Below are 26,224 nucleotides of genomic sequence, written 5' to 3' on the forward strand. Positions count from 1 at the left end.
CACTTAAAATCCTGGGAGTGCAGGATGCAGCAGAGAAAGCAAAGGCAGGAAGATGGAGAGGAGAGCGACCAAAATGAAATACATCTGAAAGTCCACTAATTTGTTAATTTGTAAGCAAACTTTCAAAATAAAAACAAAAATATTTTTTAAAAGACAGAAATGGTGAGGATTCTGAAGGGGGCAGGGAGAAAGACCGGAGCCTCTGCTGTTAGTAACTTTGGGAAAGAATATTATACTTCATCACATCGCCTTTCCTTCAAGTGGCTTAAAAATTATAAAGTACTCTGGTGAGCACACAACCGGCTGGATATGGTTTATTACTCCAGTGAGAGAAAAACACAGGTTAGGCAGTCTATAATTAATTATTATATAATTATATATTATACTTGGGGAAGATGGCCAGTATAAAATGACAGGGGAAAGATGTGCTGGAGAAACCAACCAATTATTTCTTCTCTAAAACCATCATCTAGCCTTTTCTACAGTCTTGATGTTTAAGGTACAAGTAAAAGGTAACGAGAGACTTCGCATCCTGTTTATTTCTGTCACAGAAACTTTTTTTCATCATTAATGTGTAATTTCATAGACACCATTTATAATGGATGTAACATATTAAAAGAAGGGAACAAGACAATCCCCTATAATAATCTCTATCAAGGTTCAGCCTAATGCAACACTGCACCTCTGTTAACCATGGAGTTTGGGTTTGAGGTCATTTAATAATTCCTGCTTATCTATAATCACATCGATGTAGTACCCTTATGCCTAGGAGGCTTAGTGGTAATTACTGTCATTAATAATGCCATGGGAGCTTAGAAAACTCTGCTAATTATACTGTAAAAGGGGGGAATACTCTTACATAAAGATCTCTTTGTATCCTTTAGATCAGTCATTTTTACCATTATAGACATATCACTTCTTAATCCTTCTTCTCTGGAAGCAAAGAAGAATGTTGGCAGTTCTTGCCCTGTCATACATGAATTTAGGTTTCTACAGTTTTGTTAAATAAAACCAGCTCCCTACAGAAAACATAAATTTCTCTACTAGCCTTGTGTTATCTGGTCACTGGGGAAGAAGAAGATGCCCATTGTGATGAGTAGCCCACCTGTCCCTTCTTCCCAGGTTTATTTGTTCAGCCAAAACACAGCCAGGTGTGTGGTTATGTTGCCACTGTTTCACGTGACATCAGGAGAGATTTTGCAAAGATGACAACAGAAAAAGATGCTAGCCAACCATGATGGGACCCAAGAGCTGAATGTGTACCTGAATGGTAGAACATTTGCCTGGCATGCATAAGACCTTGGTTCGATTCCCTACCCCATACCTATACATAAGAGATTAAGGGAGGTAGAGGGGGAAGTGCGATGTGACAGGGACAAATGACATCTTGCCCATTCATATTTCTTTTGTAACACACCAAAGACATCCCTGGTTTCCTTTAATCATCATGCACAGAGTAATTTTTGTAGGTTACCTGGCTTGAATTTCCTGAACATATCTCACGGATGTCACAGTCATTCACTGCCTCCCGGCACACGGTCCCCAGAGGCTGAAACTGAAAAGAACAACACTCTATGTGCAAAACTGTGAAAACATTAAAAAAAAATCCTCTCATAGTACCATATTAAAAGAAAAATGCAAACTGAAACTACTTTAAGATGACGTCCTGTACGAAACACAGTTACTGAACCAACTGCTATTTTAAGGACTGCAAGAGATAGTTTCTTGTAGGTGACGTAACTTCCAGTGGTCACCACACATAAATGTCACAACATCCTGCTAAAACAGCACGGAGGTTCAAGGGCGAGTTATCCCAAGCTCTAGGAACTCTTCCCAAGTAGGCCTTGGATTTGGGTGTGGGCTTCCTGGTTTACGCTTTTATCTAATAGCTTTCGTTCCTGCTGCTTGCTCCACCTGCTGGAAACTGCAAAGGTAAGCTTTGGACCACATCGCTGTTACTTTCCAGCAAAGCTGTTCTTCCCCCTGAGTTTTCCTTCTCACCCCTTGCCTCATCTCTACATATATTTAAACCTTGGTCTTCTACTCTTTCTGAATTTTCTATTATTTGTGCCTCTGGAGGGGTCTTGTGGAATTGCTTACTACAAATACTTCTTACAGGTATGATGCTGTGGGATCAATCTTGAGTCTCACTGGATTTACACACTGCAATTTAACTCATTAGACAGAGCAGAACAGGGGCACGTCAAGCTATCAGAAGCTGCCTCCCATTTCACCCCTCTCCTCTTCCCTCTCCAAAATGATGACACCCGGGAACTAGGTCCATCTATGCGTTTGTCCTCCACTCATAGAAACGTGCACAGCATCCTGCTCCCTGACTTCCTCCTCAGAGCCCTCCAGGCACCTGAGTCACAATGAAAGCGTCTGCTGACAATGCTTTCAGACACCTCTTCAAAGGTTGCTTGAGACGGAGCAATGGGTTGGAAACAACAGGGACCACTGCTAGCAGGGCTGGGGGTCGGCAGCAGCACAGCAAGACCTCTCTGAGCCAGTCTCTGCAGGTTCCTTAGCAACCTTAGATCAGAGCAGCTCAACGGTTAAAATCAGCATGACAGAGCCTATTCCAAAGTGTACTGGTGAGCCTTATCTAAAACAGAGGTATCCATCGGGGGTGACTGTGCCCCAAATGGGATATTTCACATCTAGAGACATGTTGGTTGTCATAACTAGGGCAGCACCTCTAGAATCTAATGGGTAAAACCCAAGGATGTTGCTAACCTCCTACAAAGCACAAGGTACAACCTGACTGCAGACAGAATGCTTTATTCTTATCCAGACTAGAATGTTGGTGTCAGCAGGGAGATCCAGATTTAAGATGTCATGAGCCGGGGTTGGGGATTTAGCTCAGTGGTAGAGCGCTTGCCTAGGAAGCACAAGGCCCTGGGTTCGGTCCCCAGCTCCGGAAAAAAAGAATCAAAAAAAAAAAAAAAAAAAGATGTCATGAGCCAAAGGTGCTTAGCCCAACGAGGAGAGTTACCATGAGAGCTTTCTATGCCATCCGCCTTTAACTCACTGAAGCTATCCAATCAGCAAACAACCTTTGAAAGGACCACACATGTTCATTTTATCCACTCAACAAATACGAACTGAGAATCTATGCTAATTACTGTTCAAGCGTGAGGCTCTGCTCCATAAACACATAGAGATAGACGGTTCCTAAAGCTCGCGAGTCACAGAGCATCATTATCAGGTAATGTACGAGGGGAGGTAAGCCCTAAGTAACTTTTAATCTAGACGTAAATGTTTAAATATTTGGAGGTAAGTCTAAAGAGGAAATGGGATAGGAAATAAAGATGCATTCTCATCTGTTTGCCAATTTAGTATTATCTTATCTAAACGATCCCTCTTGTTCCCTAAGTTCCCTGAGGATGTATCAAACCGGTCAACAAGAAAAGAAGATGACATTGAACATCTTCCACTCTAAGAGTAGTTAACGCCTGGTTCTCTTTAAGGTCTGCACACCAGCGAGCCAGGATGAGAAGCTGGTCTCTGAGAAGTAGCAGTTCAGGCCGTAGCTCACGTACTGGTTTTAAGACATTGGGTAAATTACTATTAAATGGGAATATTAACCACAGCCACAGAAGACTTCAGGGGGATCTTGTGGCCGCTGGAAATTCAGACATTTGCTATGTGTTAGATAGGGCTGTTGGGTTATACATGCATAGCCTTACCAGTTTAAGCACAAGCCTGCCTTTCAACCTTTAGCCGTTAATTGGCAAATTATTTACCTTGCACTTTTTACAACAGAGGCCGTCACTGCATTGAGAGTCCTGGGTCAAGGTGCATTTCTTACAACACTCTGCCCCTTCAAGGGCACATTCCTAAGGAATATAAGCAGTTGTAAAACATTAGAAAATGTTGTCATTTTTTTCCCAAAAGTACCAAGGTAACTTTTTAAAGCGCATGTTCAAACTCACGATAACCATCATCATCCACAAATCCCATAAAATTTCAAAGACGTAATGCGCAGTACTATTGCCAAAAGCATGGAGCTAGCTGCCTAAAAAGGATCCTCAAAATGACAGGGACTTACCGCAGGGGTGCCACAATCACACTCCTCTCCGGTTTCAATGAAGCCGTTGCCACACTCGGGAGGATCAAGAAGCTGTGGGAGGGAAACCAGACAGGGCTGAGGTACAGAAACATCAACATCAAAAACTCACAGGGCTAACGGCACAGCAGCACGCCTGGTGTATACGCTGTCCACTCTCACTCTACTTTTACTTACCTCAGAGTACAAAGGACCACTTTAGACCCTGGAACTTTAGAAGGTTTAGTCCTGCATATTTACACTATATGTGCACCAAGTAGGATACAGCGAACGTCACCACCGAAAGACGATCTAGCCATCGCCGAAAGCCAGCTTGACAGGGAAAGTCCACTTCAGTAAGAAAGTGGGGAATGTGGAGTGAGGAATCCTAGACTACACTGTCACTCAGCACTGGGTAAGGAAGTGCTTAACAGTACAGCTCATGCTTGGTCTGCCTGTGTGTGTGTGTGTGTGTGTGTGTGTGTGTGTGTGTGTGTGTGTGTGTGTGTGTGTGTGTGTGTGTGTGGTGGGTGCTGGATTCAACAGCCAGTGATAAAATGCAACACAGCACAATGAAGGAAAGCACGAGATGATGAAACCGACTTTATAGCAGAGACTTGACTCTTAAACACCCGTCAGTGATAGAAGCCGACCGTCTAATTCATCAGCGGTGTAGAACTGCCACTGGGGATCAAATCTAACCACCTGCGCAGATCCCCTGGTTACTTTTTCCGTGGTTAACAGCACCCGCTGCTCCTGTAGAGGACCAGGTCCCATTCCCAGCACCTGAATGCCGGCTCACGATCGTCTGTTCCTGAGCTCTGACAGTCTGGAACTTGTTTGAGTCCTGAGACGAAAGGCGTGCCTGCAGCTCCCATACACATATGCAGGCAAAACTCGTAAAATTAAAAAAAAAAAAAAAAAAAAAAAAAAAAAAAAACCTTTAAAAATATTTTTATGTCTACACTAAGGAGGGCTGTTCTAATTCCCCCTCTTAGGATTTAATTTTAAGCCCCTCCCACTGCGTGTGTGCCTGCGCCTGCGCGCTTGATGCATGAGAGTGCGGGTACCTGCAGGGGCCAGAAATATTAAATCCCTTTGCGCTGCAGTTACAGGAAACTGTGCGCCACACCACACGGATCACAGGGAGGCTGCACATGTTCTTAACTGCTGAGCCATCTTTCCGGTCCTTAGGGTTTTGTTTTGTTTCACTTTAATTAGCTTTTGTTAGCATGCAAAGAAATGGGGTCAGGGTAGCATTTTCAGACTGCACTTCTCCTTTTCCTTTTTTATTTTAAGACAAGGTCTTAGTATAGCCTCAGTAGCTCTGGCTCAAGCTGGTTTTGAACACAAGGCGAGCTTTGTTTCTTAGCTTCCCGACTGCTAAAATTACAGGCATGAGGCTCCCAGGGTCTGAAGGTGCTTCGTGAACACAGTCACTTTTAGATTAGAAAGTGATCACAAAATTATTGTGCCTACTAACCTGTTCAATGTGAAACAGGCCTATGTCTGTGAACACTGCTTTGCCGAGAACAGCAATAACAATTAGCTCTTGGAATTGAAGAGGTTTTTGACCTAATCACAAGGAGATTCCTAAGCCTATTTTACTTTTTAACTGTCATCATTTTTCTGTCTTTTAAACATAGTTTGTCCCATGGTAACATTAGTGAACTGTAATTACTGTTACTTAGCTGTGTAGTATTAATTTAAAAGTTAACCAAAGTTTTCACGTTACAGAACAAAAATATATTCGCGCACTTTTGTAGCTAGAAACGATGAAAGAACACAAAACAAAATTCCAGGTAACGTCCACCAGCTAGTCACACCATCAGAATAAACCCAACCTTCCCAGAATAAAGCTAGACTTGAATTACAGACAGGTAGCCCATCCGGTCAAATAGAAAAGTTCTCTTGTAGATCAAACAGATGGAAATTGGTGTTGGCGACAGTGTAATGATTCATAAAGTCTCGATCACCTTATTACCTTGGAAGGCTTGTTAAACAGGCAGGCCCCTCCACCGCTATTCAGGAAGTCATGATATTCCTCAATATTGCACTGAGTGAACTTTTTAGGGAGATAGTACCTGTAGGAGAGCATACAGTGAGTGCCTCGGTGCAGTGTTAGCCTCCCTTGTTTACCTCCTAGTCTCACAGGTTCACAGCGCTAAGATTATACATGCATCCACCATCATGTGTCTAAACATTTAGCAACACATAGTAGCTGTTCATTGCTCATTTATTTGCATGGCACCTATCACTTAAACCAAAGACAAGAGACTTTTATTTCCTAAAGAATGAATACTTGGCAGCTGGCTGCAACTCAGACATCAGAGAGTTCTACAAAGTTTATAATTCATACTACATGGCCTATAATTTATAATATGTGTCAGGCCATGAAAGTCAAAGAAAACATAAGGGAATGTTTCAGGCTGAGGTAAGTAAATAAGTAACGCCCAGTGAGATGCTGCACTCTGCAGCTTTGGCTGTAAATGACTTTGCTGGTGCATGGGTCAGTCTTGGATGTGGAGAAGGATGGCTCTCCCCACTCCACTGTGGCTGGATGGAGTGAGGGTTCCTGCCACAGGAAATGTTCCCAAACAGGAGCACCAAACGAGCAGCATAGCATTCAGGGAACCAACGGGATTTTTTCCAACTGACCTTGTGACTTTTTCTAAACTTTGAAGTTGTTTTAAACTTATACTAACAGAAGAAAAAAAAAGGTAATAAATGGCTCAGAGGGAAAAAGAAAGAGAAAAAAATGTCAGTATATATTAAGAATCCTCAAGATATACACACCCCTTTGGATCAAGTCATTCTTGATGTCAGTGTTTTTTTTCTTACAAAAATAGCTATATCGCACAAAGAAATACACACAAGCATTTACAGTGTCATAATGTAAATAAAAAGAATGTGAGCATAACTCAAATGTCGACAAAAAATAGTTAACTAAATTCTAAATAGAATAAATAGAAGAGCATGAAGTTAATAATCTCAATTTTGAAAATTGGTTTGGAAATAATGGGTATTGAAAAATGAATGTTTACATATGTGGCAAGAGCCAAAACTCATAAAACAGCAGTAAAAAAGGAAATTAAAAATTTAATTATAATGTAGTAACTTGTTTTTAACCAACTGTGACGACCAATGGAGAAAGAAAACATCGATTTTATCTTTATACCGAAAAATAAACTGTTTTATGTCGAATTTTTATTTAAAAGGAAAAACAAGATAATATTGAGTAACTTTTATTTATTTTATTTATTGTTTTGTGTTTTAAGAAGTGCTTACTACATAGTCCACTTAAAGTGACACTCTTATCTTTACCTTGCCAGTGACAGGATGACAGGCGCCACTATGACAGTGAACACATGTGTTATCAAGTCTCTCTCCCCAACCTTCAAGGACTTATTTGTTTATGGCATAGCTGATATTCATAAATAAATTGTTAGAATCTATTATTATATGGTGAAACTAATTTTAATTATTACTAAAATACTTCCCGTACCATTGTATTGGGTGTAACTCATCTAAACTCTTCTCATTCCCTCACTCAGCTCTCCTAAATAGACAGATTATTTGTAACATGAAAAGTCTCTTCCATCAGCTCCTTCCTTTTCCCTTTTGCTGACTCCCGGCTGGTCTTCTTACCATGTTCCCTTCCAGTCCACGCTGCATGTCTCTGCCAGATCGTCCCTTATAAGTAGGACTTTCAAGTTCCCTATTTCATCTTCTGCTCACCCTGAAACAGTTCCCAACTCCCAAAGTAACATGTCACTAATTTTCAGCATAGAAGCTTTAGATGTCAAAGTCTTTTTTGAAATTAGCCATGGCAGTACATGCCTCAAATCCCAGACCTCCAAAAGTAGAGGCAGGAGGAGGATAAATTCAAGGCCAGCCTGGGGCACAAGGGTCCCTGTCCCATGGAGAGAAGCAATCCATTTTGACTTTAGTCCTGCAAAGGTACTCACTGGGGTCCCAGCCTATCCAGGCATCCTGCAAACATTACAAAAGGAAGCCTGGACCATTCCAGAGCCCATGGCAATCATGAGAAACAAATCTTCCATATTTTTAACAGTGAATCTGTTTTCTGTTTTATGTACACAGTTAAAGTTTACAGGTCACCGAAATCTGCCTTCCATTCTTCGGGGTAATGTATGAATTGTATTCAATATATCCTCAAGTAAACTGGTGGTATTGATTTCAACCATGCTGCCAACATTAGCGGTACCAATGACGGTCAGGAAGCAAATGTGTGAGCACAAATCCATGGGGAACACAGATGATGCTGAACAGAGATCAGACTGCAGAGCCATTTCAGAGGACACTTACGCAAAAGGGTTTTCTCTTGAGTGTATCTTTTTAATGGATGAAGAATTCCAAGGGAAAAGCTACCAATATCTCAATATTCTTATAGTGACTATTTGATTTCTCTGTAATGATTCTTCTCACCATAGAGACTGTCTGTACAAATTTAATATCACTAATCAGAAATAATCATATATATTAAATAAAAAACTTGAGGCAGGGTCTTGCTGTTTAGTTCTGTGTAGACCAGGCTAGCCTCAAACTTACAAAAATCTAGCTGCCTCTGCCTCCCAAGTCCTGCGATTGAAGGTGTGTATTACCATAGTTACTTTATACCGTGGGGAGCCCTGTGGGAGGAGGCACCAAGACCTACAACTGGCTCTCTAGTACCCATGCAAATGCTGAACCCAGCGACATCCATGTGTAACTCTAGCAGTCGGGTTATACCATGGATCCCTGCAGGTGAACAACCAGCCAGCCTACCTAATGGATGTGCTCCAGGTTCAATGAGAGATTCTGTCTCAAAAAAAAAAAAAAAAAGAAGAAGAAGAAGAAGAAGAAGAAGAAGGCGAAGTACAATAATGGAAGAACCCAGTGGTGACCTCTGGCCTCCATGTTCTCATGCATGAACACCTGCATAGTCCTTCGCATGCACACATACATCACATATGAAAATTATCACGCATGGGTTAAAATCATGACAAACTGTAGAGATGGTTAGAAATGAGATGAGATGAGAGAGAGAGAGAGAGAGAGAGAGAGAGAGAGAGAGAGAGAGAGGGAAGATATTCCAGAGAAAAGAATTTATCCAGGAAATAAAGGAGTTGAAGGTCAGATATAATCATATTAAACAAATGTGGAAAAGCTAAAAAATAAAAAAAACATGTGTAGCAAATCAAAAATGCTAGAAACCCACAAACAATTATAATAAGGAAATAGATTAGAATCGTGGGAAATGAGATGGTTAATGAGACTAGAGATATGGGTATATAAAGTATCTATGCACTAAAGTAAGATGTTTGAACCTTATTATTTTTACTTGCTTGATTTCTGAGACAGTCTCATGTATCTTCGGCTGGTTCCAACTCACAACATAGTAGAAGGTAACCCTTAACTTGTAATCCCCCTGCCTCCACCTTCCAGGTTCTGGGATTACAGGTGTACGCTACCTCACCTGACAGAAGTTTATTATTCTTCAGACTGTTGTGACTCACAAACACTCTGGGTAGCACACTGGTATTTAGGAAACAATGCTACATATTGAAATTATGGATTAATCTTAAAAAGTATAATATTATCCAAGAAAGCAAGAGACATGAAAATATGCATTATGAGACACCTCATGAATCATAAGTGTGAGAAGCAATGCTGTTTTACATATATACATACACAGAGACAGACAATATTACAAAGAACCTATGGGTTATTACAAAAAACGTATAAGCGATGACCAAAATCAAAATGGCGGCTGTCATGCTGAGGATGAAGGGCAGTGAGGGAGAACACAGTCTGTGCCTCACTTTGGAAAACCGTGCTACAAATGTGTGCAGTTTTCTCCTCCCTAGCCTTAAGGCTGCTGGAAGCAGGAGTCAGGAGGTAAGGCATAAAGCCTGGAAGATGCCAGAGAATGGGGAATGCCATGAAAATAATAACAGCACAAGAGAAGTGAGCTCTAAAGCAGGGCTGAGTGATCTGGCACAAAAGGAACGGTTCTAAGAATTTATTTAGAAAAATTAAAAGACAAGACTTGAAGTCTGACAGTGAGTAAAGAAGACAGGACCACATGAAAATGAAAATCTTTTAGAGAAGTCTACATTTTTCTTCCTAACTCCTTTCCCAATGACCCTGAGCTATGAAGCTATCACACAAGCATCAACGTGGGCCTGACACAGCTACAAATACAGGCCACATTTTTTTTGGTTTCATTTTGAGCTTCCATTTAGTAGCTGAATTGAAAGAGATAAAAGGCAGGGGTGGGGCACTTAGTCAACAAACCTAACAGAAGAAGAAAGTGGTTTCACCTCATTAGAATTCTACCCTAAGACTGAAAAAGTCCCTAGTGGCTTCTCCTTAACCTCTCATTGTTTCTGTTGTCGTTTTATCTTATTTTGTTTTAAATAAGAAGTTATTTTGCAAGAGTATTTGATGTGCAGGGCCATCAAGAATACTCATTTCTGATTTGCCTCCTAAATGCCTGTAGTGCGGTTCCATGCCCTAAGTTATACAGTGTCAGTCACAGGAAGGTAAGGCTGAAGTGACTCACCCGGTGTCTCCCATGATGCACCCGGACCAGGTGTCCTCACATTTACACTCACCTAAGAGACAAGGAATGCACGGACCTGTTACAAACTCAACGCAGCTGCACTGAAGTGGCTTTCGTTTTCTAACTTTGTGTCCAAAATAGTTTTTAAAAGCTGCTTTCTATTGTACTGACACAAAGGCTTTGGCTACAATGTATAAAAACAAAATGCATTTGGACCCCATGAGGGTCATATACATTGCCCCATGTACCACAAATGGTCATGTTTAAAAAACACTTAAAGTAGCTACTTGGAAGACAAACAAATACCAGTGAAATAGTGAGAAGTTAGTGGCACCCCATAGGACCCCCAGGTTCAGCAGCTTTTAGGAGAAATACTGCAGGGCCTTCCCACTGTTAAAATCCTCTGGGGAGGGGGGTGCTCTGGGAGATGCAGGGGAGAGTAGTGATTGCATAGACAGAAAGTTCTCAGAATCAGGCTGCCTGACTTGAAAATCCTAATTTTCTCTTAACATATGTTTAATCCTGAAGACAACAATATTCTTTTATGATCTATCCATTTCATCTACAACAGGTGTCCGATTACATCTGGAAATTTAAATGAGTAGATGGATATTTGTATTATGGCATTCAAATGTCCGGGAAATAGTGGTTCCCCATAAGAGGTAATTCTCATTATGAGTATCCATATTTATAACATTTGTTGCAATAATAATTAAACAAACACAGATATAATGAAACTGTTGCGGGGTTGGGGATTTAGCTCAGTGGTAGAGCGCTTGCCTAGGAAGCGCAAAGCCCTGGGTTCGATCCCCAGCTCCGAAAAAAAAAAAAGAACCAAAAAAAAAAAAAAAAAAAAGAAACTGTTGCTTCAAATGCTATGGTTTTGTTCATAAAGAAGTAACTTTACTTACTTTGGAATGTTTTTTCTTCATGGATGCTAAGGCCTACAGTTGCTCTACACCCTCCTAGGCCCTGCATCAGGTCTGCTCACAACAAGTAAGTGATGGGTCTTGAGCCATATGCAGGTTAAGAAAACCATAATAAAACACAGTCTAAGTCCCTAGCCACTGAGAATTCTCCACTAGAAAAGTCAAAATACAAAATGGGATATCTTTGTCCCTTCTTGGGTTAAATACATCTTTGACCTCGTCACCACATGTCTTCACTGTTATACATGGAGAATTTTTCAAAAATGACGTAATTATTCCCTTTATTACTTTTAAAAGCAACATTTTGTTGCTGGTTTCCATATCTTGCCCTGTTGCCCATCATCATGATCAAGCAACTGAATTAAAAAAAAAATCTCATGCTAGAAAATATTTAACATGCTGTCTATTTTAATAAAGACAACTAAATCACACAGGACTAAGACTTACCACTCGCTAACTTCCTCTTGTCTGAGATTATACCGATATTGTGGGCTAGCGACTGAGCGAGTGTAACTGCCATTAAATCCGTTTTTCCAAACTGAAAAACAAAACCAAAAGATATGTAAATGAATATTGTTTTCTATTTAAGATAGGCTTGAGAAAACGGTACCAACAATTGAAAACAAGTCATCTCTAAGCATTTTCTTTCTTTGTGCGTGTGAGATATGTTTTTGAGACAGGGCTTCTATGTTGCTTAGGCTTGCCTCTAACTCACGGTAAGCCCCCTGCCTCGGTCTCCTTGGTGGTGGGATTATAGGCATGCACTACCATACCCTCAACATTTTCTTTAGCACAGTCTGAGCATCCCCTAGCTAGTATTGACCACGCACTGGGGACTAAATGGTAGCAAACACAAATAAACATGATTAAGTCCCAGAAGGAAGAATATGACTCAGAGAAGCAGTCATCTCATAGCTTGGAAGCATAAATATAAATCTGAATCCGAATTTCACTTGATATCATTCCCGAAAAACTTAATCACTATACAGCATTAAGCCAGTCATTTGAATAATAAGTGATGAGACTTTATGTGTCTGGAACTCATTTTCGTCCCGTGCGGGACAGAAAGCAACTTTAGCAAACAAATGCAATGAGAGTCAGGAAGTCAGGATGCTCTGCGGCCAATCAAATCTTTAATTTTCCGGTTTGTGGACCTCCTGAGATTGGAGCATTTTCCTTTACAGTGTTCCCATTACATTCAGTGTGTTAGGAGTAAGCACTTCTCCATGGAAGCTCTTCTCAACCTTTTGACTTTCCCCAAATTTTTCAAATACTGAAAAAAAAGGAGGAAATATCTAATTGGTTTGTAAGGTGGCAACCCAATGCCTCAGCGATTACTCAAATTCGGAAAATCCTCATTCAGCAATGTAAACTCTTGGGCTTTATTCTTATTTTCAATGAAGGTTAACATACAGATACTCTATGAGTTGCTTCCTCTGGAAATTATTCTATACAGAACATGAGTATGACCATCGAGTCATATTTTGTCCTCTGGGCACACGAAGGAGCCATACTGATGACTAATGAAGCAGTCTAGCATCTGGAGACTGTGGCCCCTGAGCAATGATTCCTCAAGTATTAGGAGAGCATTTTCAGCCATCATACCACTTTGTATTGCACAGATGTTCACACCTACTTCATTCACGCCTCCTCCTCTCAGCAGCGAGCAAATCCCACCAATATAAGCCGCCCCGCTCCGGCTACTCTCAAATTGACTGCCCCTTTCAGAAAAGGAAATGAAAAGGCTTACTGCTCACAGGTCCAACATCCAGGCCACTCTCAGAGTTTATTTTCCAATTTGTTTTCTCTACGTATACAATGTATTCCCCAGGTAAGGAAGGAATTGAACATTATTTACACACATGATTTCTTTCTTAAATAAAAAGGTTTCTGAGGATTGGCTCCCCATGCCATCAATAAATATCTTATAAAAAAAAACATACCTATTAAAATCAATTGCCAGTAATGATACGCTGTGAACACAAGATTCATTTTTGTAGGGTTTTAGCCCAAAATAAATATCTTAAGTAAAATTAATGACAAAATGCCAGACACTCGTAAAATGAAGGGCCATCAATAAAAGAATCAGTATATGCTCTACAAAAGTATCAAATTCAACATGGATAAAGGCTGAGAAAAAAAAATTTCAATTTAAAGGAAAAAACAATCAAACACACTGCCCAGCAGCGTACTGGATGCTGAAAGACACAAATGCAGCTCTAAAAGGGCGTTAAAACGACTGATAAAATCCGAACCCAGACTCTCGATTACATAAGAATGTTCACGTGGTGTCATTATTTTTCAGAGACTACAGCGCATGCTTCAAGTATTTAGTAGTACCATCTGTCTCCAACTTATACTTAAAAAGGAAATGAGAAAAAGTGCAAGTCTTGAGTCTGGGTAAAGCATACGGGCAATTTCCTTGTCAGATTCTGGCAATTTACCTCTAAATTTGAAATCAGATAAAAATGAAAGGTAACAACCAAAGTGCATCTTCCACATCTAATCATAATTCTCCTCAATCGTTCTGATTTCAGATAAGGTCTTAAGATGCTACAGAACATGTTTCGCTGTTCTGTCAATATGTTAAATGCCAAAAGGAAGAACACGAGAGCCAGAAAAAAAAAATAGACAATAAATTCCAGAGACAGAACTCTTACCTCAGAACCCACACCAGAGAGGACAGCGACATTTAAAACACCGAATGCAATGAATCGCTAAAACTCGGCCTTTACTCATTGAATGCTCTGATTCAGAATTGGGAAACTAATGAAACAGATATCCTAACTCACATCACTTACATGGCAGGAAACTTTCAAACAGTTTGTATTTCAAAAAACGTCTTCCAAACGCCCCGCTACATTATATCATAGTCGTATTGTGGTGGAAGGATACATTTTAGTCAGGAGAAAGAGAGCATTCGGGGGCGCAGTCAGAAGGAGTAAGCACATTTAAAGTTACATACGAGAAGAGATGGACTGCGTCAGCCTTCTCCTTGATAAAATCCCTCCTGTATTTCATGAATTCACGCAGGGTGACCAGTGGGTTTTCAGATATGGCGAACTTGTTGTCAGCAGCCCAGGTTTCCATGGCAACCAGCACTATCCTAGTCTTAAGTTGGTCCTTATAGATCTAGAGTAACGAGATGAAAGCACGGGCTGCACATGCGGTAAAATCAGTTGATGAGGCACTACGAAGCTCCTTTCCTGGAAATCACTTTGCTTTAATTAAAGAGACATTAGCGTTCTTAAGAGAGATCGTTAATTTGGTAATTTGAGTCCACTTCCCTTAAGGAACTTTGAGTCAAATTATTTACCAAGGAAAACCCAACAAAGCACATTTTAGACACAAAAGTGGTTTTCTTTTAACAAGTATCTGTGATCCGTTCAAGGCTTTCCCTAAGTCCATTTTTTTGGCACCCTAGATACATAATTTATGAAATCTTAAGTTTCTCTAACCAAAAAAGAAACCATAATAACCATTCTATCAGGAAGTGACTGCTACACAATCTGTGTGGTGTTGAGGAAAATGCAGACAGGGGAATTATTTTGTGGGCGGCTTGGACACAGTTCTGGGGATCTCTGAAAAGGCTTAGTTCCTGTACTGTCTCTGAACGGATTCCCAGATGGACACTGTATCTTTGCTAAACCTCTATCCTATACAGTATGGAACACACGAGAACAAAACACAAGCTTATCTTTGGTCAGCCCACTTTTTTCCCAGAGAGATGAAAGTCAGCAGAGACCCTGGCGATGTCACCCAGGTCTCTGGGGTCATCCTTGCTAAAGTGTCACTCAGGAATTCGAACCTCAGCACCTTACTGCCCACGGACGAGCAACAACGGGTGACGCTGAATGGGGGTTGGTACTCACCACGTCCGCCATGTTCACCACAGACTTCGCATAGGTATTTGTATATACAACAGAAAGCCGATGCTTTTTAAACTGAAAGCAACAGATTAACAGTGAAGGATGTTCAAAGTTACAAGGAAATAATCAACTTAAGATAGAATAGAAAATACCAAAACATTCCTAAGGCTTTCTTACAAAGAGCTCAGGGTAGGGCCTTGTTCCTCATCTGTTCCACAGCTGAAAGCTGTGGAATGCGGATCAAGATGACATCATCTCACATGTGAGATAAAATTCCAAAAGCCCCAGATTGAGGGGCTGGAATGCAGCAGATGCTGTCTATGCTTGGTGCACACGAGGCTCTGGGTTCAGTCCCTAGCACACCCCTCCCCCCATTAAACAAACAAACAAAACCCCGCCCACCCCATCCACCTTATATGTTTACTTTTGGGAGGTTTGTCCTTAAGCTGTTACGATCTATAAGACATGCCAAGGGATCGAGTAAATGCAAATGTGGCTTATGTGTAAGATTCTACAAGTTCTACATGGTTCTGGAGGACGAAGAAACCCTGTGGTACAAATCACAAGGAGATGGCTCAGAGTGAATGTGGGTCAAGTGTTTGGTTTGCTTGGCCTCAGTGGTATTCTTAAAGTCATGGCTTAATCACATAAAACTCACTTTCAATCTTTTTTTTTTAAAAAGGTTTATTTATTTAGTATACATGAGTACACTGTCGCTGTCTTCAGACCCACCAGAAGAGGACATCAAACTCCATGACAGAGGGTTGTGAGCCACTATGTGGTTACTAGGAATTGAACTCAGGAAGGACCTCTGGAAGAACAGTCAGTGCTCTTAACCACTGAACCATCTCTCCAGCCCCGGTGTCAATATTTTTAAAGTGGCACTTTCACATGGCAAGTGTTGAGAACAAGTGGTGAATAAAGCAGGCCCTCATGCTCCTACAAACTCTCATCTGTGCTCCTGGGAACACCCCTAGTGAAATACATCATATCAAACAAACAAAACACGAGAGAGAGAGAGAGAGAGAGAGAGAGAGAGAGAGAGAGAGAGAGAGAGAGAGACAGACAGACAGACAGACAGACAGACAGACAGAAGTGGCTCACTGAGAAAAGGGGGTGAGCAGACTGGGAGAGGAAGAGCCAACCTGAGTCTAACTTGGGACACAGAATCCAAGTTTAAACAAAAGGCTCAGGTATTAGAGAAGCCCCAGGTGGAAGGTGGCTTCCTAGCCACTTCTGAACAGGAAATCTAAGAGGCCAAGTGATCTCTTAAGACTAAGGTAATGGGAGAAGACATGGGGGAGGAGGTGTGAGGAGGTGAATGTGATCAAAATACATTACAGACACATATGAAGATGTCATAACAACATCACTGTTATGTAAAAATACCTTTTAAAGGAAGTATTTTTGGACCCTCATAAAAACTGCTAGTTACTTCCACCTAAGCATCTTTTCTATTTATAAGTTCTTCCTAATACACATTATGCTTCGTTGGGTCTGTTTACTCTTCCCCAAAGCTCCCCTCCCCACTGTGTGACAGCTTGCTATGTGTAGTAGACCTCACACGTACAATGTTGTAGCACAAATGGGCCATTGCCAATATTTACAGCCTGTTTGCCTTAAATTCTAATAAAACTGTCCTCCAGCTTCCAACAAGTATGTGTGTGTATCTGTGTGTTTGTATCCGTGTATCTCTGTATCTGTGTATGTATGTGTATATGTGTGTGTATGTGTTTGTGTGTATATGTGTGTATGTATGTGTGTGAGTGTGTATGTGTATATGTGTGTATATGTGTGTATGTGTGTGAGTGTGTATGTGTATATGTGTATATAGGTGTGTGTGTGTGTGTGTTTGTGTGTGTGTGTGAGCATGTGTATGTTTCCTAGTGTGTGTGTATATATTTACACAAATGACTTTGCTTAGTCACAACTTGGTCTGGTTTCTTCTAAACTGTTTTTATACACCTAGGAGCAGGCAAAGACAGAAAGAAATGGGGAGGCAGATCTTACCATGAGATGATCATTCACGATCATCAGTTCAATGTATTTAGTTTCCTCCTCTACATTCCGAGGAAATCGAAGAAGCTGTAACACAGTGAACAAAAAGACTAAGCCTTTAAACTTCGCTGTGAAAACTAAAAAACGAAACAAAACAAAATTAGCATGGGAGAAGTCACTGATGCAAAAGTCCCCATTCCTTCAGCAGTAACTTTTAAATTCGCATCAATTTTCTGAGGTTTTGAGTAGATGCAGTACGTGTATGGATTGAAAAAAAAAATCTATGAAAAATGAAAAAAAAAAAGAGGATAACATTGTCCTCTCTCCTGGATTTCTTTCTTCTATGGGGTACAGCAAATGACCATTGTTTTCCCACAAGGTTGACACAAATATAATTAAATATGAATGTATGCTTCATATGCCTATGTCTTTCACACTTGTCTTCACAAAAACATTTTTATCTAGCAATGGCATGGAAATGTGACACCGTCAGAGGAGTCTTCGTGCATTCGTTCAGCTGCAGCAGTGCTTCTGGCAGTGAGGGGATTGGCACGGTTTTTCTGAGGAGTCTCTAAATCTAGGAGTGGCTATGACTTTCCTCTGACATGGGTCATAGACTCCTCCCCAAGTAGTCTTGGGGTGTCTTTACCTGCTATCCCTCTCTGCTCAACAAATGTGCTGTTCTTCCAACACTACGGTCAATCAATATTACCAGCAAACGCTATAGGGGCAGCCATCCCTGCTGCCCATCTATCACGCAGTCATTAACAAGACCCATGAAACTGACTTTTTTATGTCGTGGTTCATTAGCCTTTTTTTTTTTTCTTCAGTAAATCTTGTTCACTTGCCCAAAGACTACTTCTGTGATGAGGGCACAGCATCAAATCAAACCAGAATCAATACAAGAGCGAGTGGTGTATTTTTAACAAACTAAAAATACATTGCTTCATAGATTTTTTTTGTCTCTTTCTAAATGTGTTCTCCAGTCTTTAAAAGAAGAAAAACTCATACAACACCAATTCCAAAGAATGATGGTCTATATCTTTGTGTTTAAAAACGAAACAGGGACACTAAATTGCAACCAATGACAACATTCTTTAAAGGAAAAAAATGTCCAGGTAGGGCAAGATCTTTCCTATTTGCTGTGGGTTTACTAGTTAATCGAGCAGTCTTTCCACTGAATCCCAGCATTTTTCTCAATGCCTTGGACTTTCATTTGAATCACACGATATCACACAAATTCAGTTTCATGGGTTCCTAAAGACCATTCTTAGCAAAGAACTAGATGTTGTGATGCTTAGAAGAGCTTCAGGGCACATGCTGAAAGGATCTTTTCCTACTCTGTCAACTCCGAATAAAATAAAAATAAGCTATTTTATGAATTAAATCTTCATGGAAATCATTTTTACCTTGATTTAACTCAAGACATCTGTGTGTGTGTGTGTGTGTGTGTGTGTGTGTGTGTGTGTGTGTGTACCTAGGGAGTGGTGTGTGAAACACACAGGCTTCTAAGGGTGCGATTTAGAGAGTATGGGTAGCCAGAGACACCTCTGACAATGGATTTCCTAGATCAGAATCCCAGCTCCTTCTTAAGTTGTGTGCATTCTGTCCTTCTCAAAATATAGGGATCATAACAGTACCTTCATAAGAAGGATATCATGGTTTCCACTCTTCATCTGTGCCCAGAGCTAAGGCTGTCCCACAGCCCTCCAAACTCAAATCATGCCCAGAGAGAGCTGGTCTCTCAGGAGTGCTCTCACTCCTAAAATCACAGGTTCACAGGCCCACAGGAGGGACAAGCTCCAGTCAGAGACAACAAGATGAACTAACAACATAGATGAACAGACTGTGAGAGACAACTGCAAGAATAATCTAACCAACAGAAACCAAAGCTACTGGGCATCATCAGTACCAAGTTCTCCCAGGACAGCAAGACCTGGATACTCCAACACACTGCAAAAGCAAGGTACACGTAAAAATCACGTCACATGATGATGATAGAGGACTTTAAGAAGGACATAAATAACTCCCTTAAAGAAATACAAAAGAACACAGATAAACAAGAGAAGTCCTTAAAGAGGAAACACAAAAATCCCTTAAAGAAGTACAGAAAAACACAAACGAGTAGGTGAAGGAATTGAACAAAACCATCCAGGATCTAGAAATGGAAATAGAAACAATAAAGAAAGCACAAAGAAAGATAACCCTGGAGATAGATATAAACCCTAGGAAAGAGATCAGGAGTCATAGATGCAAGCATCATCAACAGAATGCAAGCGAGAATCTCAGGGGCAGAAGATACCATAGAAAACATTGACATAACCATCAAAGATAATGAGAAACACAAAAAGCTCCTAACCCAAACGTCCAGGAAGTCCAGGACACAATGAGAAGATCAAACCTAAGGATAATAGGTATAAAAGAGAGGGAAGATTCCCAACTTAAAGGGCTAGTAAATATCTTCAACAAAATTATAGAAGAAAACATCCCTAACGTAGAGAAAGAGATGCCCATAAACATACAAGAAGCATACAGAACTCCAAATAGATTGGGCCAAAAAAAAATTCCTCCCATCACATAATAGTCAAAACGCAAAATGCACAAAACAAAGAAAGAATATTAAAAGCAGTAAGGGAAAAAGGTCAAGTAACATATAAAAGCAGACCCATCAGAATTTTACCAGACTTCTCAACAGACACTATGAAAGCTAGAAGATCCTGGTCAGATGTCATACAGACCCTAAGAGAACACAAATGCCAGCCCAGGCTACTATATCCAGCAAAACTCTCAGTTAACATAGACAGAGAAACTAAGATGTTCCATTACGAAACCAAATTTACACAATATCTTTGCACAAATCCAGCTCTACAAAACTCCAACACAAGGAGGGAAACCACACCTAGAAAAAGCAAGAAAGTAATCTCCTTGCAACAAAACCAAAAGAAGAGAGACACACAAAGATAATTCCACCTCTAACAACAAAAATAACAGGAAACAACAATCACTATTCCTTAATATCTCTTAACATCAGCAGACTCAATTTCCCAATAAAAAGACATAGACTAACATACATAAAGAGGACCCAGCACTTTGCTGCATATAGGAAACACACCTCAGTAACAAAGACAGACACTACCTCAGAGTAAAAGGCTGGAAAAAAATTTCCAAGGAAAGGTCCCAAGAAACAAGCTGCGATAGCAATTCTAATACCAAATAAAATCAACTTTCAACAAGAAGTTATCAAAAAAAGGTAAGGACACTTCACACTCGTCAAAGGAAAACTCTACCAAGATGAACTCTCAATCCTGAACATCTATGCTCCAAATGCTCCCACATTCATAAAAGAAACTTTACTAAAGCTCAAAGCACACATTGCACTTCATACAATAATAGTGGGAGACTTCAACAGACAGATCATGGAAACAGAAATTAAACAGAGACACAGTGAAACTAACAGAAGTTGTAAACCAAATAGATTTAACAGACATCTATAGAACATTTCATCCTTAAACAAAAAAGTATATCTTCTTCTCAGCACCTCATGGTACCTTCTCCAAAGCTGACCATATAATCGGTCACAAAACAGGCCTCAACAGATACAGAAAGACTGAAATAATCCCATGCATCCGATCAGATCACCACGGACTAAGGCTGGTCTTCAATAACAACAAAAATGACAGAAAGCCACATACACATGGAAATTGGACAATGCTCTACTCAAAGATAACTTGGTCAAGGAAGAAATAAAGAAAGAAATTAAAGACTTCTTAGAATTTAATGAAAATGAAGGCACAACATACCCAAACTTATGGGACACAGGGAAAGCAGTGCTAAGAGGAAAACCCACAGCTCTGAGAGCCTCCAAAAAGAAACCAGAGAGAGTTTGATCCTCCATCTTCCAACCACTTCATATAAAATAATGCACCCCGGCGGGTGCTTGCACGCATCTGTCACTGGCCTTGTCACTCCACCTTCATGAATGCTGCACTAAGTCTTAATCCAATGGACACTGAATGTAGACCCCAAGATGGCCAGTTGACAAGCATTCTAACTATCATGGCGTACACCTGCAAGCACCTACCTGTCTTTTCCTCCGCTTTAGTCTCGGCTTCAGTGTAAACTGGGGGGCAGTGATATTTATGCGTTGAAATTCTACAAGGAGATGAAAACAAAGAGTGCATTTTCCAGACTTCTCTAATAGCAGGCAAATTTCATTAGTACTTCTTTATATTTAGCGAGTACATTAAGTAACCCAGTTATGTTAACCATGAATAAATATATAGTGGGTAAATACAACACACAGAAGCTCAAACACACCTGTCCTGATTCATGTCATTTTTTTTAAATAGCCATACAATAAATAGCAACATGCTGTTTATTTAAAACTTCCTTAGGTAGGCAACCTGACTGTCACTTCCATCACCAACCTTCTCTAGAGGCTACAAGGTGAAGAAGAGAACTAGAAGCAAACACTGCACACTCTTAATTAAGGGAGGACACCAGAACATTGACTCAGTTGTGTCCAATTCACAAGCAACTTTTCTCAGCCTTTGTCTAAGGCCTTGCTTGTTCTTGCAGGGCCATGGGACCGTCTGAGTCCTTCCACTTTGCAGGTTGGAATAACACCCAACCTATTCAAGCATATAGCTTTGTCTCTGGGTTACCTAAGGAAGTGATACAAATAGATGAGTGAAGTAAAGTAGATCCAGAAAGACCCCACATGGTAAAGACTTGCTTGTGAGGTAACCCAGATCCAGGAAGACACACATGGAATGAACTCGCTTATAAGTAGACATCAGCTGTTATGTGGCTGGTCCCACACACGAGTATATGAGTAGCATGGATTTAACCTGGTGGTTTATTATTTCTCTTTTTTAAAATAATAAGAGTGAGGAGGTAGGGGTTTGATCTGGGAGGAGTCAGGGGGAGGACTGGGGGGATGAACACGATTGAAATATATTATACGCATTGTGAAATTCTCAAAGAATGAAAACAATCTTAGGCACATTAGTAGCTTTAGGACAAAAAAATAAATAAATACACCTGTAAAGAGGAATCAGGGTAAGTAATAATGAAAGCATCAGTTCACCAAAAAAATGGAACAAACCGCCAATGAGCACGTTCAGGCGTGAACCCCTCCTGCTAGAGCCTTCATAGAAAGTTGTAACTCCAGCTGACAGTTACAAAAATCAGTGACTGCCATTCAGCTAAGCCACACTCAGGCTGACTCTCGGAAATTGTGAAATAATAAATGTTTATCCACAGGAACTAAAAATGGCTAACACAAACAGAAATCATAAATGAGTTTAAATATGTTTTTTTTTCCTTACACGTGTCCCTATTTATTTGTAATCTTCCCTTCCCCTCCCCCCCAACAATGTGAGGAAGATTGGAGGATACTAGTCCATTGGTCTCTTTTCCTATGCACTGACTAGTCAGGGCCCAGTTGCAGGAATGTCCTCCAGGGCAGCAGACGTGGGATTAGGGGTACAAGGCAAGCCTTAACTAAGTAGCATGAGAAGGGAGCTACAGGAGGCATTGAAATAAACAAAAACAAACATGAAAGTCCTTGAGAAAAAGGAATGAAATTTTTTTGAAGTGTGATATTTTTATTTATTTATTGCTGATTTATTCATTTAACATTCCAAATGCTGCTGCCACCACCACCCCCAGTCCTTCCCCGCTCCCCATCTCTTTTGCCTCTAAGAGGGTTGGGCCCTCCCTGGGTACCCTCTCCCTACCCTGTCACATCCAGTCTCTTCAGAAATGGATGCATCCTGTTCCACTGAGGCTAAACGTGGCAGTCTTCTGCTACATATATGCTAGAGGCCTCCGTCTAACTAATGTATGCTCTTTGGTTGGAGGTTCAGTCTCTGAGAGTTCCCTCAGTCCAGGTCAGTTGACTCTGTCGGTCTTCCCGTCGAGTTCCTATCCCCTTCAGAGCCTCAGTCCTTCCCCCAACTCTTCTGTGAAGGCCCCCAACCTCTGACCAGTGTTTGACTATGGGTGTCTGCATCTGTTTCAGTCAGCTGCTGGGTAGAACCTCTCAGAGGACAGCTAGGCTACCCTCCTGCCTTAAGCATAACTATTTATTTTAATCTAGTATATCCAGAAGGGGCTGAGAATTAGTTTTTTTGTTTTGTCGTGTTTGGAGCTAGAGACTAAGCCAGTGCCTCATGTGAAACAAACAGCAAATCCTAAATATATGAGGAAACATTCTATGCTTTCCCTATGAACTGGGGAAGCATTATCAACCTGTTTTTCAACAGTTAATATAAACATTTAATATAACTTAATAAGAAGCTAAGAGGAAATATAGAAACTGGCAAGTGGGATCTAAAACCTGTCTGAAAATGCAAAGGACCTAGAAGAGTTGAATTAATTTGAACAAAACTGAAGGAAATAGTGTATCTGACTTCAAAATACAGTATAAGGTCAAAGTAAACCAAATATATATATATGCATGCAATGGGTAGCTGAATGAACAGAATCAATCAAGGAATACTTTATGACAATCCAAATAATTCACTGTTGATGACACATCTGACAAAAGCCTTTAATTCGGCCTCTATAATCGTTTTGTTTTAACTGTTGGCTGTGGTCAAATGCAGAGTAAATCCTTCTACAGTGCAACAACTGAAAGAGAAAAACTAGGACGGACAACTAGTAAGCCTACACCATGTATCACCAATCACCAAACTCGCAGACGGAAGCTCAGTGGCACAGCACCATGCTCGCTAGAATGGCTGACAAACGTGAGCACTGCAGACACTCCTCAGTATCTGGAGTTTTGGGGCAATTCCTCCGGCCACATGGTACTGATGTGAACATGTAAGGACACAATCACTCAGAAGAAACAACTCAACAACTTCTCATAAGACAAAATTTTTCAAAGTAGAACCCTTAGATCAATAAAATTAGCATCTCTTGGGGACATGCTGGAAATGAAGGCTCAGAACTGTCCCAAAATGTTCTAAATTTAAGGCTCTGAGGTGAGACCAGCAATGTGTGGCTACCAACAGGTACAGGCTGAAGTCTGATGACACTAAGCCAAAGCGACACATAACCTTCCCAGGCCATCCTCGGGTTTTTACTAGAAGAAATAAAAACATGCTTCTGCAAAGATAGAAATAAGGGGGGGGGCAGAAAGAAAAGACTTATAAAAATGTTCATGGTTGCTTATTAATAATAGTCTCAAACTGGAAAAAACCTGGGTGTCAATCAGCATAATTAATAAGAATCTGCTGCATTCATACCACAGACTAAATTCAACAATAATAAAATAATAAAATCAACAAACGATTGCTACTTTTGATAACATAAACCTTGTAGGCAGATGCTAAGCAAAACAAAACTAAATATAATACATGGTTCTCTATGTTTGAAGTCCTACTAAAGGCAAGACTAGTCAATAGGAAAAGTAAACAGAAAAGAAACTGCAGAAGTAGAAGGCAGGCTGGGGAAACTGACCAAGGAAATGGCTCAGTAATAAGAACATTGTATCACAATCGGGATACATAGCGACATGGATACATTCAATAGGGCACACACAGAGCCCAGACAGTCACACAGGGCTTATGTTTTGTGCAGGTCAGTTTCTAAAGTGTCAACTAGTCTATTGGAAATAAGATTCTTTTTTTTTTTTTTTTCTCCAAAATGTGTTCTAAGGAACATGAGAGACATGTCACAGAAAATAAAAGGAACTATGGTCAAACGAGTGGGCAAATACCTAATTACATTATTTCTACCTCTAGGAAATAGACAAAAGACAAGCTGAAGGTGGTTCTGGTGCCCATAACACTGTTCAATTATATTCAACCTAAAATTAAAAAAAAGCACCTGATCATTTCTTGTTTTTCTTGTTTGTCACAGTAAAGTATAAGTAATCTTGAAAGACAATGCTACTCTTGTGCAGAGGCAACCTCTGATTAGAAAACTAGAAATAGGCTGAACAGAGAGGTTTACAGCCTCAAACCCAGCCCCAAGGAGGCTAGGTCAGAAGGATCATCGCAAGACTGAGGCCAAGGTGGGCTACAGAATTGAATCCTATCAGAAAAAAGAAAAAGAAAAAAGAAAAGGAAAGAAAGAGTGCCAAGTCACTTCTGCAATTATCTCTGAAAAAGAATAAAGTTAAAAAATTATACGGTTACATTGTAGCACTGAAGTCTTTAGTGGGGAGACTTTATTATTTTAAATATTAATCAATGCTGATTGCTTCCAGGAAGACCTATTACACTGTAGTTTTATTTGTACACGGCCATTCAAGATTTACTTTGCTCCTATAACTGGCATTATAAAGTTTCATAACGTTGCTGAAGGCACAGTATCAGTCTTGTAAAGTAGGAATGTCTGTGTGTTTACCGGCAGACTCTTCTAAGTAGTAGATTCTTTTTCAACTTGCATTGTTTTGTATGTGTGTCAAAGCTCGGGAATGCATTGCCACACCTCATGTGGAGGTCAGAGGACAAATTTGAGTCAGTTCTCTGCAGTTTTCATGGAGTTCTGGGGACAGAAGTCAGACCACTAGGCTTGTATGGTAAACACCATTACGTACTTAGCAATCTCAGTGGCCTCCAAAATGGTGAATTCCACCAAATGGGACTTTCTATCCCTTTACCAAAGTAGAAAGCATTAGTTCCTCTCTAGGGCAACTGCAAGAGGCCAATGAGTTACCACCTCATTCTAGAAAGGGATGAGCATTAGAATCTAATCTAACATTTGCGTCATTTTCTAATAAGATGATACAAACTATTAACTGCCTTTCTAATGGTAGTTTGGATTTATTCTTGGGTTGGCCACTTTTCATGGTTTC

The 26,224-nt window shown here is 40.4% G+C and overlaps 1 protein-coding gene across 1 annotated transcript in view; it reads right to left on the reverse strand.

Annotated features, from left to right (window-relative positions):
- Adam22 (ADAM metallopeptidase domain 22) overlaps positions 1–26,224 on the reverse strand; it is a 221,309-nt gene that overhangs the window by 52,317 nt on the left and 142,768 nt on the right. Inside the window, 11 exon segments of the mRNA XM_032907027.1 lie at positions 1,475–1,555; positions 3,747–3,839; positions 4,052–4,123; positions 6,033–6,132; positions 10,617–10,668; positions 11,993–12,083; positions 13,182–13,266; positions 14,511–14,677; positions 15,418–15,489; positions 17,425–17,499; positions 21,494–21,564. Of these exon segments, the coding sequence (XP_032762918.1) occupies positions 1,475–1,555; positions 3,747–3,839; positions 4,052–4,123; positions 6,033–6,132; positions 10,617–10,668; positions 11,993–12,083; positions 13,182–13,266; positions 14,511–14,677; positions 15,418–15,489; positions 17,425–17,499; positions 21,494–21,564 (959 nt within the window).

The sequence above is a fragment of the Rattus rattus genome, chromosome 6 (assembly GCF_011064425.1).
Source record: "Rattus rattus isolate New Zealand chromosome 6, Rrattus_CSIRO_v1, whole genome shotgun sequence".
NCBI lineage: Eukaryota > Metazoa > Chordata > Mammalia > Rodentia > Muridae > Rattus > Rattus rattus.